This window comes from Bos mutus, chromosome 10 (genome assembly GCF_027580195.1).
Source record: "Bos mutus isolate GX-2022 chromosome 10, NWIPB_WYAK_1.1, whole genome shotgun sequence".
Classification (NCBI taxonomy): Eukaryota; Metazoa; Chordata; class Mammalia; order Artiodactyla; family Bovidae; genus Bos; species Bos mutus.
In genome coordinates this window covers 80,461,070-80,479,291 of record NC_091626.1, presented here as the reverse complement: position 1 = coordinate 80,479,291, position 18,222 = coordinate 80,461,070, and the positions used below count along the sequence as shown (strand labels likewise).

The 18,222-nt window shown below is 36.3% G+C and overlaps 1 protein-coding gene across 1 annotated transcript; it reads left to right on the top strand.

Annotated features, from left to right (window-relative positions):
• The first annotated feature begins 15,941 nt into the window (after window positions 1–15,941).
• Window positions 15,942–16,877, top strand: LOC138989584 (olfactory receptor 4F21-like). Its single transcript, XM_070378563.1, has one exon. The coding sequence runs from the start codon at window positions 15,942–15,944 to the stop codon at window positions 16,875–16,877; it is 936 nt and encodes a 311-aa protein (XP_070234664.1).
• The last annotated feature ends 1,345 nt before the right edge of the window (window positions 16,878–18,222 follow it).

Sequence of the window (18,222 nt, the reverse complement as noted above, 5' to 3'; positions counted from 1 at the left end):
ACTGTGGAAAATTCTGAAAGACATGGGAATACCAGACCACCTGACCTGCCTCTTGAGAAACCTGTATGCAGGCCAGGAAGCAACAGTTAGAACTGGACATGGAACAACAGACTGGTTCCAAATAGGAAAAGGAGTTCGTCAAGGCTGTATATTGTCACCCTGCTTATTTAACTTCTATGCAGAGTACATCATGAGAAACGCTGGGTTGGAAGAAGCACAAGCTGGAATCAAGATTGCTGGGAGAAATATCAATAACTTCAGATATGCAGATGACACCACCCTTATGGCAGAAAATGAAGAGGAACTAAAAAGCCTCTTGATGAAGGTGAAAGAGGAGAGCGAAAAAGCTGGCTTAGAGTTCAACATTCATAAAATGAAGATCATGGCATCCTGTCCCATCACTTCATGGGAAATAAATAGATGGGGAAACAGTGTCAAATTTTATTTTTTTGGGCTCCAAAATCACTGCAGATGGTGACTGCAGCCATGAAATTAAAAGATGCTTACTCCTTGGAAGGAAAGTTATGACCAACCTAGACAGCATATTCAAAAGCAGAGACATTACTTTGCCAACAAAGGTCCATCTAGTCAAGGCTATGGTTTTTCATGTGGTCATGTATGGATGTGAGAGTTGGACTGTGAAGAAGGCTGAGTGCTGAAGAATTGATGCTTTTGAACTGTGGTGTTGGAGAAGACTCTTGAGAGTCCCTTGGACTGCAATGAGATCCAACCAGTCCATTCTGAAGGAGGTCAGCCCTGGGATTTCTTTGGAAGGAATGATGCTAAAGCTGAAACTCTAGTACTTTGGCAACCTCATGTGAAGAGTTGAGTCATTGGAAAAGACTCTGATGCTGGGAGGGATTGGGGGCAGGAGGAGAAGGGGACGACAGAGGATGGCTGAATGGCATCACTGACTCGATGGACATGAGTCTGAGTGAATCTGGGAGTTGATGATGGACAGGGAGGCCTGGCGTGCTGCGATTCATGGGGTCGCAAAGAGTCGGACGTGACTGAGCAACTGATCTGATCTGATCTGATCAATTTTATACCTATATTTTCTTTATAATTTTTGAGACTTTGTTTTTTTTCTCTTTCTTTTTCTTCTTCTTTTCTTTAACATTGCATTTTTGAAATTCCAAAAGTTACTGTACATTTTTAACTTTTGCTTTTTGGTATTTATTATCAATTTGTACCTTTGAGAACCCAATCTTCAGTACCCATATTTACTTGGAAGCGAGATTACTGATTTGACTGTCTCTCCCTTTTGAACTCTCCTTTTTCTCCACCAGGTCACCTGTGTCTCCTCCCTAACCCCTCTCTGCTCTACCCAATTCTGTGAATTTCTGTGTGTTCCAGATGGTGGAGAACACTTAGGGAACTGATTACTAGCTTTATCTGTCTCTCTCCTTTTCATTCCCCACTTTTATCCTCCTGGCCTACCTCTGTCCCCTTCCTCCCTCTTCTCGTCTCTATATAACTCCGTGAACATCTCTGATTGGTCTAGTTGTGGAGTGCACATAAGGAAGTGATTACTGGCTAGCCTGCTCTCTCCTCTATTGATTCCACCTCATCTCATTCGGGTCACCTCTAACTCCCTCCTCCCTTTTGTCTTCTTCATGTAACTTCTGAACCTGTGAACCTCTCTGGGAGTCCCTCACTCTGGAGAAACTTTTCATCTTTAACCTAGATGTTTTATCAATGGTGCTGGGTAGATGGAGAAGTTTTGAGACTACTGTACAAATAAGACTGAAAACCGGAAGCAGGAGGCTTAAGTCCAAACCTTGACTCCAGGGAACTCCTGACTCCAGGGAACATTGACAGGAGCTCATCAAACACCTCCATACCTACATTGAAACCAAGCACCACACAAGGGCCAACAAGTTCCAGAGCAAGATATACCACGCAAATTCTCCAGCAACATAGGAACACATCCCTGAGCTCCAATATACAGGCTACCCAAAGTTACTACAAAACCATAGACATCTCGTAACTCATTACTGGAGACTTCATTGCACTCCAGAAAGAAGAAGTCCAGCTCCACCCACGAGAACACCAACACAAGCTTCCCTAACCAAGAAACCTTGACAAGCCACAGGTACAAACCCACACACAGCAAGGAAACTCCACAATAAAGAGAACTCCACAAACTGCCAGAATACAGAAAGGACACCCCAAACTCAGCAATATAAACAAGATGAAGAGATATAAGAATACCCAGCATGTAAAGGAACAGGACAAATGCCCACCAAACCAAACAAAAGAGGAAGAGACAGGGAATCTACCTGATAAAAAATTCCGAATAATGATAGTGCAAATGATCCAAAATCTTGAAATTAAAATGGAATCACAGATAAATAGCCTGGAGACAAGGATTGAGAAGATGCAAGAAAGTTTAACAGGGACCTAGAAGAAATAAAAAAGGTCAATATATAATGAATAATGCAATAAATGAGATCAAAAACACTCTGGAGGCAACAAATAGTAGAATAACAGAGGCAGAAGATAGGATTAGTGAATTAGAAGATAGAATGGTAGAAATAAATGAATCAGAGAGGAAAAAGAAAAACGAATTAAAAAAAATGAGGACAATCTCAGAGACCTCCAGGACAATATTAAACACTACAACATTCGAATCATAGGAGTCCCAGAAGAAGAAGACAAAAAGAAAGACCATGAGAAAATACTTAAGGAGATAATAGTTGAAAACATCCCTAAAATGGGGAAGGAAATAATCACCAAAGTCCAAGAAACCCAGAGAGTCCCAAACAGGATAAACCCAAGGTGAAACACCCCAAGACACATATTAATCAAATTAACAAAGATCAAACACAAAGAACAAATATTAAAAGCAGCAATGGAAAAACAACAAATATCACACAAGGGAATTCCCATAAGGATAATAGCTGATCTTTCAATAGAAACTCTTCAAGCCAGGAGGGAATGGCAAGACATACTTAAAGTGATGAAAGAAAATAACGTCCAGCCCAGATTACTGTACCCAGCAAGGATCTCATTCAAATATGAAGGAGAAATCAAAAGCTTTACAGACAAGCAAAAGCTGAGAGAATTCAGCACCACCAAACCAGCACTCCAACAAATACTAAAGGATATTCTCTAGACAGGAAACACAAAAAGGGTGTATAAACTTGAACCCAAAATAATAAAGTAAATGACAACGGGATCATACTTATCAATAATTACCTTAAATATAAATGAGTTGAATGCCCCAACCAAAAGACAAAGACTGGCTGAATGGATACAAAAACAAGACCCCTATATATGTTGTCTACAAGAGACCCACCTCAAAACAGGGGACACATACAGACTGAAAGTGAAGTGCTAGAAAACGATTTTCCATGCAAATAGAGACTGAAAGAAAGCAGGAGTAGCAATACTCATATCAGATAAAATAGACTTTAAAACAAAGGCTGTGAAAAGAGACAAAGAAGGTCACTAAATAATGATCAAAGGATCAATCCAAGAAGAAGATATAACAATTATAAATATATATATACACCCAACATAGGAGCACCACAATATGTAAGACAAATGCTAACAAGTATGAAAGGGGAAATTAACAATAACACAATAATAGTGGGAGACTTTAATACCCCACTCTAACCTATGGATAGATCAACTAAACAGAAAATTAACAAGGAAACACAAACTTTAAATGATACAATAGACCAGTTAGACCTAATTAATATCTATAGGACATTTTACCCCAAAACAATGAATTTCACCTTTTTCTCAAGCACATATGGAACCTTCTCCAGGATAGATCACACCCTGGGCCATAAATCAAGCCTTGGTAAATTCAAAAAAATTGAAATCATTCCAAGCATCTTTTCTGACCACAATGCAGTAAGATTAGATCTCAATTACAGGAGAAAAACTATTAAAAATTCCAACATATGGAGGCTGAACAACACGCTGCTGAATAACCAACAAATCACAGAAGAAATCAAAAAAGAAATCAAAATTTGCATAGAAATGAATAAAAATGAAAACACAACAACCCGAAACCTGTGGGACGCTGTAAAAGCAGTCCTAAGAGGAAAGTTCATAGCAACACAGGCATACCTCAAGAAACAAAAACAAAGTCAGGTAAATAACCTAACTCTACACCTAAAGCAACTAGAAAAAAGAAGAAATGAAGAACCCTAGGGTTAGCAGAAGGAAAGAAATCTTTAAAATTAGGGCAGAAATAAATGCAAAAGAAACAAAAGAGACCATAGCAAAAATCAACAAAGCCAAAAGCTGGTTCTTTGAAATGATTAAAAAAAAAAAAAAAAGAATTGACAAACCATTAGCCAGACTCATCAAGAAACAAAGGGAGAAAAATCAAATCAATAAAATTAGAAATGAAAATGGAAAGATCACAACAGACAACACAGAAATACAAAGGATCATAAGAGACTACTATCAGCAATTATATACCAATAAAATGGACAATGTGGAAGAAATGGACAAATTCTTAGAAAAGTACAACTTTCCAAAACTGGACCAGGAAGAAATAGAAAATCTTAACAGACCCATCACAAGCACAGAAATTGAAACTGTAATCAGAAATCTTCCAGCAAACAAAAGCCCGGGACCAGACGGCTCCACAGCTGAATTCTACCAAAAATTTAGAGAAAAGCTAACACCTATCCTACTCAAACTCTCCAGAAAATTTCAGAGGAAGGTAAACTTCCAAACTCATTCTATGAGGCCACCATCACCCTAATACCAAAACCTGACAAAGATTCTACAAAAATAGAAGACTACAGGCCAATATCACTGATGAACATAGATACAAAAATCCTTAACAAAATTCTAGCAATCAGAATCCAACAACACATTAAAAAGATCAACACCATGACCAAGTGGGCTTTATCCCAGGGATGCAAGGATTCTTCAATATCCACAAATCAATCAATGTAATACACCACTTTAACAAATTGAAAAATAAAAACCATATGATTATCTCAATAGTAGAAGAGAAAGCCTTTGACAAAATTCAACATCCATTTATGATAAAAACTCTCCAGAAAGCAGGAATAGAAGGAACATACCTCATCATAATAAAAGCTGTATATGACAAACCCACAGCAAACATTATCCTCAATGGTGAAAAATTGAAAGCCTTTCCTCTAAAGTCAGGAACAAGACAAGGGTGCCCACTTTCACCATTACTATTCAACATAGTTTTGGAAGTTTTGGCCACAGCAAATAAAAGGAATTCAAATTGGAAAAGAAGAAGTAAAACTCTCACTGTTTGCAGATGACATGATCCTCTACGCAGAAAACCCTAAAGACTCCACCAGAAAATTACTAGAATTAATCAATGAATATAGTAAAGTTTCAGGATATAAAATCAACACACAGAAATCCCTTGCATTCCTATACACTAATAATGAGAAAATAGAAAGAGAAATTAAGGAAACAATTCCATTCACCATTGCAATGAAAAGAATAAAATACTTAGGAATATATCTACCTAAAGAAACTAAAGACCTATATATAGAAAACTATAAAACACTGTTGAAAGAAATCAAAGAGGACACTAATAGATGGAGAAATATACCATGTTCATGGATTGGAAGAATCAATATAGTGAAAATGAGTATACTACCTAAAGCAATTTATAGATTCAATGCAATCCTTATCAAGCTACCAACGATATTCTTCACAGAGCTAAAACAAATAATTTCACAATTTGTATGGAAATACAAAAAACCTCGAATAGCCAAAGCTATCTTGAGAAAGAAGAATGGAACTGGAAGAATCAACCTGCCTGACTTCAGGCTCTACTACAAAGCCACAGTTATCAAGACAGTATGATACTGGCACAAAGAAATATAGATCAATGGAACAAAATAGAAAGCCCAGAGATAAATCCAGGCACCTATGGACACCTTATCTTTGACAAAGCAGGCAAGAATATACAATGGATTAAAGACAATCTCTTTAACAAATGGTGCTGGGAAAACTGGTCAACCACTTGTAAAAGAATGAAACTAGAACACTTTCTAACACCATACACAAAAACAAACTCAAAATGGATTAAAGATCTAAATGTAAGCCCAGAAACTATAAAACTCCTAGAGGAGAACATAGGCAAAACACTCTCTGGCATACATCACAGCAGGATCCTCTATGACCCACCTCCCAGAATACTGGAAATAAAAGCAAAAATAAACAAATGGCACCTAAGTAAACTTAAAAGCTTCTGCACAACAAAGGAAACTATAAGCTAGGTGAAAAAACAGCCTTCAGAATCGGAGAAAATAATAGCAACTGACAAACAACTAATCTCAAAAATATACAAGCAACTCCTACAGCTTAATTCCAGAAAAATAAATGACCCAATAAAAAAATAGGCCAAAGAACTAAACAGACATTTCTCCAAAGGAGACATACAGATGGCTAACAAACACATGAAAAGATGCTCAACATCACTCATTATCAAGGAATGTAAATCAAAACCACTATGAGGTACCATTTCAAGCCAGTCAGAATGGCTGCGATCCAAAAGTCTACAAACCATAAATGCTGGAGAGGGTGTGAATAAAACGGAACCCTCTTACACCGTTGGTGGGAATGCATAGTACAGCCACTGTGGAGAAAAGAGTGGAGATTCCTTAAAAAACTGGAAATAGAACTGCCTTATGACCTAGCAATCCCACTGCTGGGCATACACACCAAGGAAACCAGAATTGAAAGAGACACATGTACCCCAATATTCATCGCAGCACTGTTTATAATAGCCAGGACATGGAAGCAACCTAGATGTCCATCAGCAGATGAATGGATAAGAAAGCAGTGGTACATATACACAATGGAGTATTACTCAGCCATTAAAAAGAATACATTTGAATCAGTTCTAATGAGGTGGATGAAACTGGAGCCGATTATACAGAGTGAAGTAAGCCAGAAAGAATAACACCAATACAGTATACTAACGCATATATATGGAATTTAGAAAGATGGTAACAATAACCCTGTATACAAGACAGCAAAAGAGACACTGATGTATAGAACAGTCTTTTTGACTCTGTGGAAGAGGGAGAGGGTGGGAAGATTTGGGAGAATGGCATTGAAACATGTATAATATCATATATGAAACGAGTACCCAGTCCAGGTTTGATGCATGATACTGGATGCTTGGGGCTGGTGCACTGGATGACCCAGAGGGATGGTATGGGGAGGGAGGAGGGAGGAGGGTTCAGGATGGGGAACACGTGTATACCTGTGGCGGATTCATGTTGATATATAGCAAAACAATATTGTAACTTTAAAAAGAAAAAAAAGCTTCTAAAATGTTAATGCAAATTCCTCTGAAGACAAATATTGTTCATTACTTCTCACAATCTAATGTGATATGCTGTGGGATTTCAGGAATTTTTTCTCGAATGACTGATTAAGAATATAAATACAAAACCATGTGATCATATTTGACTTTTGACGCACATAGTTGGAAACAAGACTACGCAATGAGCTGGAATTGAGAAAGAACGGAGAAGAGAAATGCATCAGTAGTCTCTTAATAGTCTCTTAAATTGTCAACATGGGAAAACATGTAGACTAGATGCAAAACACGGAGAAGGCAATGGGACCCCACTCCAGTACTCTTGCCTGGAGAATCCCATGGATGGAGGAGCCTGGAAGGCTGCAGTCCATGGGGTCGCTGAGGGTCGGACACGACACAGCGACTTCACTTTCACTTTTCACTTTCATGCATTGGAGAAGGAAATGGCAACCCACTCCAGTGTTCTTGCCTGGAGAATCCCAGGGACAGAAGAGTCTGGTAGGCTGCCATCTCAGGGGTCGCACAGAGTCGGATACAACTGAAGCGACTTAGCAGCAGCAGCAGCAGCAGATTCAAAACATCACAACAGAACTAAAGAGAAGAGATGCAAACTGAAACATATTTGAGAGTAAAAATTATATAACTAGAGATAAAAAGTGAAGTTGGACAAGAATGCCACATAGGTGTCTATTCTGGGCATCTGGGGGAATGGTAATGATATTTATCAAGGCATTGGGGTAGATTACAATGTTATAAATTCAGTTTTGACATGTTAACTTGAAGGTGGAAGTGGGACTCCCATTTGTGTGTATCATACACAGCTCTCCTTAGATTTCTCTGGAGACCATTGATAAAGCTACCTAGAAGGCAAAGACGGAAGACCATTTATGGGCTCTGATTAAGTGACTCAACACTCATCTTGGGTCCAGTTTCTTTCTAAACTTTTCACTATTACTCTTTGTATACGGGCTCTATAAGGCTTCACTTTGGGTATAACAGTAGCATCAAATAAAGAAAAAAATAAGATCAGGAAAATCCATCTTCACATGAAGATTTGTCCATTTGTTTGGGAAACAGATCCCCAAAACTGACTTCGGTTTATATCTCATTGAATAATTCTGGACTACATGCCCACCTGACAACACTCAATGACTAAGAAAAACTAGATTATAGTAACTGGTTTAGAAAAAACTTCATAACATTAGAAAAGAGAAACTCAGTTCCATCTACCTCTTGCTTGTTTCTTCCCTGCGAGTGTCCTCACATCAAACACTCCACCTCTGACATTTCTGATCACATGTGGAGGTTTTGCCCCATACAAAGCAATTATCTGCAACAACTTAATTCTGGGTGTCCCACAAACTCAGTTCAGCACTGTGTACTTGAAGCTAATGCTACAGCTCATAGGTAAAGGGCTCAGTCCCACTAGACTCTTTCTTTTTCTTCAGATGCCAATCTGAGGTAATAGGTCCCCAGATTATAAACAACTTCTGTCTGATTTGTCTATAAATCAGAGGCTCCCAGGGTCTCCTCCTCCATTGCAATTAACTTCCTAGAGTGGCTCACAGAACTTAGGGATCTATTTATTTAAACTTACTAGATTATTTTAAAAATATAATAAAGAATCTAGATAAATGTCCAGATGAAGAGATACACAGGCAAAGACTGAGCTGGTTCTGAATGCAGCAGCTACTGTGCCTGCCACACTGGGATGCATCATCTCCAGGTTTGTGAATGTGTTCACCAACACTGCCTTTCTACAATCTAAGAAGTTCTCATATGCCCACACTGGGTGAGATCAGTTCTTAAAGATCCTTCAATTTATTCTGACATCTTCTAATTCCTTTTGGATTTCATTTGTTCTACCATTTTTAAAAGGATTAATAAACTGTGGTTTATTCATCTTTTGAATATTGCATAGCTTAAAGAAATGAGGCTAATCTATATACTCCAGGGAAGTCCATATACTAATACAGACACAGTGTCAAATCATATTGATAGATACAAAATGAAATTACAAAATACGCACAATTTGACAAAGAAAAAATTTAAAATCCTTTTTTCGAGAATATGTTTATGAATATAAATTCTCAATAAAAATTTAGGAAGAATACATGCCCAATTCTGGAGGAAGGAATTGTATTTATAAACACTCAAACAAACTTTTTTCTTAATTTCTCAGTCTTTTATACATTTTTAAACTTGCAATTTATATATTTTAATATAATATTAAAGTGTCAAACATGAATAGCCTTAATGATTTCTCTAGCTTGAATAACTGCTTTAATGTTCTTGGTGGATTCTGGGCTTAGCTGATGCATTTTTAGGACACAGAAAAAGAGGAAACAATCATTTACCCTTCCCCTCCCCCCATATATAAAAAATCTCTTTTTTATAAAATAGTTATATGGAAACCTCTTGTTCTTCTCTTGACCTTCCCTAAGTGTCCCTAAGAAATCATGAAAATTTTAAAATAGCAGTGCAATAACTGTGGGCTGAACCAAAGCTAAATTGGACCAAAGTCACCTTGACAAATTGTTATGCTGTTTTTGTATTTTTTTTTCTTTCAACTTTTTTTCACTGTTTGAGAAGGAAACCAGGTCTTTTGGGGGCACCCGCTTCCTCTTACCACTGGCCAGTAAACCATCTTTCTGCTTAAAACCTATTCAATCTGAGAGAGATGGGGTGATTTGGGGAAGGAAGGTGACCTCTCCCTTGCAAAGTGGACTGGCTCTCTTTTCTGATTGATTCAACTCATTGCCACCAATGTTTAATATAACACTTGTGCTGAATGTTTGTAGTAACAGTAATAGTCATAAAATATGTCTCAAATTTAATTTTTAATTGAAATATAGTTAATTTACAATGTTGTGTTAGCTTCAGGTATACAACAAAGTGATTCAGTGCATATATAAATACATACATATGTATATTTTTATTACAGCTTTTTAAAGATATTATAGTTCCCTGTACTATACAGTACTTGCTTATCTATTTTATATATAGTTCCTAGTAATGCTTCCTAAGGCCCACTTGACTTCACACTCCAGGATGTCTGCCTCCAAATGAGTGACCACAACATCATGGTAATACAGGTCATTAAGATCTTTTTTGAGTAGTTCTTCTGTGTATTCATACCATCTCTTCTTAATTGCTTCAGTTTTTGTTACTCCCTTGCCGCTTCTGTCCTTTATTGTGCCAGTTTTTCATGAAATGTTCCCTTGGTATCTCTACCTAATTATAATAGCATTTAATACACAGAATTGCCTGTTTCATTTGTTTTCCTCAATCCATGGTAAGCATGATGAACACTATCAATGAGAAATTGTTGGAGAGTAAAGATGAATGTAAAGATAGATTTAATAGTGTTCTAGAAGTAAATAGTTATTATCAGAGTTATTTGCTTCTTTCAAAATAAAACCAAAGTACCAGAGTAAGGAAAACTCAAAGGCTTCCAATAGTGTAAAGTGTACTACACAATAGGGATGGAATATCTAAAACTATACTTAGTCATGGGACTGCAGCACTCACATCTCCTTTCAAGAAAAAAAACCTCCTTCAAGGAATGTACTTCACTGACAGCTTTTAGCTAGTACTGTTTTACCTTCCACTGCAACGTTCAGAGGCCAACTCTCCCATGGCTGCTCTTAGCAAATGACTGAAAACAGTGGATGTTTTCAGAGTCAGAACATTCCTGCCCAATGTGGAATATCTGTAACGGACAGTCTTGACTGTGGAGCTCCTCCCATCAAATCAACTGAGACTTTCTCACTGCAGCAGTCTGAGGCTCCTCCACCCAGGTCGCTCTCATTCCTGATATTCTTTCAGAGGAACTGCACTGGAATTTTGTAATAAAGGCTTTCCCTACCTACTACTACTCCATCCCATTTGCAGATAGTTCCTGAGAAATATATAATTCTTTCATGCTGCCTACTTCACAGAGTATCAGAACCAACCATAAACCTGGTTTTAAACATGAAAGTATGTGATCAAAATATGTAACAGGAGTACCATAGTTTAAGGGTTACCATCAAAAATTGAGTGATCAAGCAGCAACTTTGTCTCAGACACAAAATCACCTCCCCAACTCCCATTATAATGATGTTATGGTAGAATGTACTATAAGTATAGGTCATTTATTGTCTGGGAAAAGTGATACTGTTAAGCTAGGGAAAAAATATTTTTTTAACTTAATAATAATATCCATGTAAGCATATTCATGCTTTAAAACTAGTAGCCATATAAAACTGATCAATATTCCTGACTTTTGCCAAGTCAGTTTAAATAATAAATCATGTAATTGCACATTTTTATTTTTTGCCTCACCTTTCCCTGTAGTCTATACTCCTAAATAAGGAGGAAAACAAATAGTCGATAGAGACTGTATTCTTAATTTTTAAACCCTGTACCTATTGCCTTCCCACTCTATAATTTTGCCTCACTGGGAACAGTAAATATTTATGGATTCAAGTTTGCAAAGAAAAGATCCTCAATTCACTTAGTTGTTTCTTCATTGCTTTCTTGTCTTGATTTTTCCTCTTCCACACAATTCACACTTCATACACTGTACTATATTATTACTCTAGTACAGTGTATGTTGGCAATTTGATCTCTGGTTATAGTCTTATTGGAGAAGGAAATGGCAACTGACTCCAGTATTCTTGCCTAGAAAATTCCATGAACAGAGGAGCTTGGTAGACTATTGTCCATGGGGTCACAAAGAGTCAGACACAACTGACCAACTACACACTATAATCTTATTATTCTCAGACATTATATTCTCATCACTTTCTAATCCACTATTTGTCTAGCTCTATGTAAGTTAGCCAATATACACATGACATAAAAAACTTTGCCGTTTTGGCCAAAACAGGACTAAAAACCTGGAGCTAATATCTCCAGAAAATAGATTCACCTTAAATAAATAGCTTCTCTTTCCTTTAGATGGGAACTGCATTATTTCTAGACAAAAAGGATCCCAAGCAGCAGCTCTACAGATAGAAATCAAAAGCGATCCTACAGTGAAGCCCTAGATAGGATGAGCTGTTATTAACTGGTTTGTGAAGACTGTGAAAAATACCAGTTACATGTTGTCTTCTACTAAAACAAAGTTTGTCTCCAGAGTTCTATATAGAATAATTTTAGGTGTTAAAAAACTCCAAGTGAAATTTTTGAGTTTATATTCACTCTATCTTGAAATTCCCATATTTTTCAAATACCAACTCATTACTTCTCAAAATTCTAACTGGGATTAGTGATTAACATCATGTTATTGTATTCAGTCTTTAATACAATATCGATGCTGAACAGATATAATCAATTATAATAATGGTATCAATAATTTAATGAACAGCTATAATCTCAAATTAGAAAAAATATTGTCAGAACCACATAGTCACTACTCATAAGACCAATTGTTCAATTTCCCAATTACTCTGTTCTGCATCTCACATGCCCTTCAGCTAAGCATGAGAAGCATTGCTTCCTCCATCTCACAGCAATGGGGGTTGTTTCATTCTGTTGAGAATAAAATGTAAAACTGAATCTAATTTCTGAATTTGAATAGGACAAAGACCTCTTCCACCTTGCTTTAAAAACTAATTCAGAAATATTTTATTAAAATTTTATAACTTTAGTATTAGATTTAAGGTTTTTAACTATTCAGAACTTACTTTGCTATAAATATGTAAGATGTATTATAAAATTTGAGGTTTCCAGTCCATGTTGGACTACATGTTTAACAACTATTGAATACTCTGAATGTGTTAAGTAACTCTTTACTTTTCTATATAATAACAATGCCTTTTACCATATACTAAATTCCTTAATTTGTATCTAATTCTTAACTGCGCTTTGTTACATTTATGTTTTCAAATTTAGTCAAATTATTGAGGTTAATTAACATAGATTTATGATATACTTAAATATCTTTAGAAAACATTTCTTTTCTCTCCCAAATGCCATTTTGCTATATTTTCAAAACCTGAGCTTTTAAATGAACTTTTGGATCACTTTTTAATGTTGCAAAATAACTCCACTGAACTTTTAATGAGCACTGTAATTATTTTACAGATTAGTTCAGTGACAATTTATATTTTTATAGCCTGAAGCCTTTAGCATGGTTTTCTCCATTAGCACGGTTTTATCTCCATTTTGTCTGTTTCAAATATCTCAGAAAAATTTATGTTTTTTTCAATAGAATGCATACATAGTACATTTGTTTAATTTACAAATGAGATCTTTCTTATACTTTATAGGTTTTTGTTAAATTCAATATATTTGTTTAAATGATTTCACTAAAAAATTTTTATCAGAAATCAATTTTGAAATGTATTCAGTAATATTTTGATATATTCATACCCTAAATTTTCTATATAAATATCTTCTGAAATCAAATATTGCTCATCTCCTCTCAGATATTTTGTGATATGTTGTGGGATTTAAAGAATTTTCTCTTGATAGACCAGAGTCTTTAAGTGGGAAAGCCATGTGATTTTATGTGACTTTAGATAAACATCTGTAATCAGACTATAAATGAGTTGGATGCAGGGAAGCATGGATCAGATAAATCATTCAGACAAGGTAGAAAAATACAAAGTCTAGAACAACAACACAAAAAAACAATAGAAATGAAAAGAGAAGTGAATTGAGAAATATTTGATAGTAAAAATTAGACAACTAGAGATGAAAAGTGAAGTACAAACAAGAGTACCACATAGGTGTCTATACTGGGGACCTGGGGGAGTAGTAATAATATTTCTAAAGGCATTGGGGTGGATGTAATATGAGTGCAAATTTCCATGTGTTAACTTGAAGGTGCAGGTGGACTTCCATTTGTATATGCTCCATAGAGCTTAGATGGATTACTCTGGAGACAAGTGATAAAGCTACTGATACTGATGTGACCATGTAGATACTAGAAGGCACAAGAATAAAGACCATTATGGGCTTTGATTAAGTGATTCAACATGCATTTTGGGTTCCTGATTCCTTCCTAACTTTTTGCTATTTCTTTTGTATATAGGCTTTGAAGTTGCATGATTGCTTCACTCTCAGGCATAAAATTAGCATCAAATGGAGGGAAAATATGGGGTGGGAAAATCCATCTGCACCTGAAGACCTTTCCTTTTATTGTGAAAGATAGTTTTTATTGGTTTACATGTTGTTGAAAAGTTCCAGACTACATGCTCCTCCTTACAACAATCCAGGGCCAAGGAAAATCCAATTACAATATCTGGTTTAGAAAAACCATATAACATGCTCTCAAGCTGGAATAGGGCTACTCTCTCCTAAAACTGAGAGATTGTAGTCCATTAACTGAAAAACTTAATTTTTATTGACAAAGAGTGAAAAGGTGAATGGCTTTAGTGAGGCAAGAACCAAGAGCAGAGGGCGGAGTCACAAAAGCGAGGCATAATAAACAACACTAAACCTCACAGGGAGATTAGGGTAAATAATCATTGAAAAGTGATTATTATATGAAATGTTGAGAATCCAGAGTTCTTTTCTATAAATAAGAAACCTATGGGTACCAGTATTGCTAATGAAGTATGAGAATATGCTTGCCAATGAATAGTTGGGAAGAAAAAAGGAATAATAAGAAGGGGACAAAAAATCCAGAGGTTTTATTTTTTTTTTAAGACAGTTCACTATACTAATAAATCAAGGAAAATATAAACTTGAAAGTTCATTGATGGATCCTTGGGAAATATCTAGGGTATACTTGAAGAGCCTGGCCTTTGAGAGCACAGTGCCATCATTTAGGGTATGCATAATAGTACCCTAAACCTATAGAAACAGTTCTGGCTCTTACATTTGATCCCGCTGAGACTCAGCTTCTCCATGGGTAAAATGAATCTAATCAAGTAGTGCTTATCTTATGGAATTTTATATAGGTAAAAAAAGATCATGTGCTTATTACACTGCCTTGCATGAAGGAATCAATAAATGTTATTAATAACAACTTTATTTTTTAAACACTTACTGGTGTTTATTCTATTATATCTAATATTTTATTTGATATACAGGCTAATGCAAGCATAATTATAGTAATGTATTGAACAGAACATTATGAATAATCTCAATCTGAGCCTCTGACTTCCCAGGTAAATCACACACACATATATACAAATAAAAACAAACAACAACCACATACTGGGTTAAGCAAGGTGAAATACAATTAAAACAGTTTTGGCTGAAAGATCTCCATTTGACCAGTGAATAAGAAATTCAGATAAGTAGGATGACAAGTTAGTATGAGAGCATTAATATCAAGGTGACAGAAATGGCTGAGCCTATTCAGCTGAGAGGATACCAAGGTCAGTAGTAAAGGAAAATGTCTAGCAATTCTTGAGAGGCAAAACAAAGTAATTATCTTAATAATGGAATAAGAAGGAATGCGACCACAATTATCTCCATCTGAAATATTCATTTTTATCTCTCTATGTAAAAATTCTCCTGATTGTCAAAATGTTTCTATGTTGTTTTTTTTTTTTCCTTTATCCAATTAAATTATTTCACACTCAGGAAAGTGGAACCCACAGGAAACACTAGCAAGAAAACTGAAAGTCTGCCTTTGTACTACTGACTGTGATTTTTCTTTTCCTATTCTCAGGTGATTTGAGAAAGAGCTCTTCTGCCCAAGTCAATGGATAGACCAAATGATTCTGTGGTTTCTGAGTTTGTGTTGCTAGGATTCTCTAGTTCTTGGGAAACTGCACTTTTTCTTATGTTGATATTCTCCTTGCTCTATATAGGAATCATCCTGGGAAATCTCTTCATTTTGTTTTTGGTAATTTTGGATTCTCACTTACATTCTCCTATGTACTTCTTTTTAGCCAACTTGTCACTCATTGATGTTGGCCTTTCCTCTACCATAGTCCCCAAGATTATTACAGACCTTCCAAATAAATACAAGATAATCTCTTTCAAAAGTTGTATGACACAAATGTGCTTCATTCATATCATGGGAGGAGTGGAGATGGTGTTACTCATAGCCATGGCATTTGACAGGTGCACAGCAATCAGTAAGCCTCTTCACTACTCGAACATCATGAATCCTAAAATATGCATTTCATTTGTAATCACTGGCTGGGTAGGTGGGGTGAACCATGCTATGTCTCAATTTGCTTTCATTATAAACTTGCCCTTTTGCGGTCCTAACAAAGTAGACAGCTTTTATTGTGACTTTCCTAGGATCATAAAACTTGCATGCACAGATGGAACCAAATTTGAGTTTATTGTTGCTGCCAACAGTGGTTTCATGACTATGGGTACTTTCTTTCTGCTAATCCTTTCCTACATCTTCATTTTGGTCACTGTCTGGAAATGTTCTTCAGGAGACTTATCCAAGGCATTTGTCACTTTGTCAGCTCACATCACTGTAGTGGTTCTTTTTTTCACTCCATGCATGTTTCTCTATGTATGGCCTTTCCCCAAATCATCAGTTGATAAATACATGTTCATTGTTGACTTTGTTATGACCCCTATCTTGAATCCTTCCATATATACATTAAGAAACAAAGACATAAAGGTAGCTATAAAAAGATTGAACAAAGAGGGACATTATGTCAGATTTTGCTGACTAAAGCTGTGTTTGGAACTCTAAAACTATCCATATATCTGTCCTTTAGATATCTACCCTAGGCATCTGATATTTAACATGGCCAGATATGGACATGGCATCTACCCCACTGAACATATTCCTTCAGCTCTGTAGAGAATCAGCTCTTTGCCTTAACTACTACTGGAAAAGTGAATCCAACAACAACAAAAAGTGGTTATTTTAACATACAGTATCACTCTTTACTAAACCATACTTATAATTAAAAATGTATCATCTTGATAATAGAAATAATATAATGACATCTCTTCTGTTTCTCATAAGGTTTGAAAATAAGTGGCAGACTTGCTTTGCTGAATGTTAGGAATCATCACATAGAATATATGTAGAACTAGTAGATCTACCTAGCTACTCTTTAGTGTTCCCTCGGAAGAAGACCTAAAGACAAAATTTGATTATGGGTGATTTACTTGAAGGATGAGATGGTTGGATGGCATCACCAACTCATTGGGCATGAGTTTGAGTAAACTCCAGGAGTTGGTGATGGACAGGGTGGCCTAGCGTGCTGCAGTCCATGGGGTCTCAAAGAGTCGGACACGACTGAGCGACTGAACTAAACTGATTTACTTGAAAGCTTATTTTTAGAAACATCATTATTTAGCAAAGTGAGATAAGTGAAGAATGTAAATGTAGCTGGCGTGTAATCTTACTGTAGCCCTCTGGGGACTCTATAAAGTCTGAGATTTAGAAATGTCCCAAGTAAGGAAAGGAAGCTGGAGTACTTCTTTAATTTCACCTTTAGAGAGTACATTAATTCCTTGGCATACCCAGCCTTTCCCACACAGGATACTGTATATGTGAGAAAGCCAGAAACAAGTCATCAGGTACACTTTCAGTTGCTGGGAAACCATATCCTTGTTTGAAAACAATAAATGTCCAGGCATAGTCCACTTTAGTTCCTGTTTAACTCTACTTTATCCTGTCATAGTCTCTTCAAAGTGGTGGTTTTCAGGTTCATAAAAGAAAGACTCTAAACAGGAGAGATAGGCTATAGCAGCATTGTTGCTCCTCACTGACATTTTCTTCCATTACCCATTTAAATCCCCCTCATCCTTATGCACTTCTTCTGATGATCCATGTTGCTTACCCAGTGAGACGACCCAGTTAATTTATGAGCATTTGAGTTGCTGGTTAAAATGTTCTTGCCAGCCTATTGTTGCTACATTGTGCTTTACAGTTACCATCAACCATGGAGCCAACCATGTAGCCTAGAAAGATCTCTCAATTTAGAAATATTCTTCATTGTATAATCCATTAAGAAGCAGCAACCCTATCTTTATCCAATATGGGATAAAAATGAGATTAC

Coding starts and splice junctions, on each gene's coding strand:
- LOC138989584 (XM_070378563.1), top strand. CDS start 15,942: ATGGATAGACCAAATGATTCTGTGGTTTCTGAGTTTGTGTTGCTAGGA.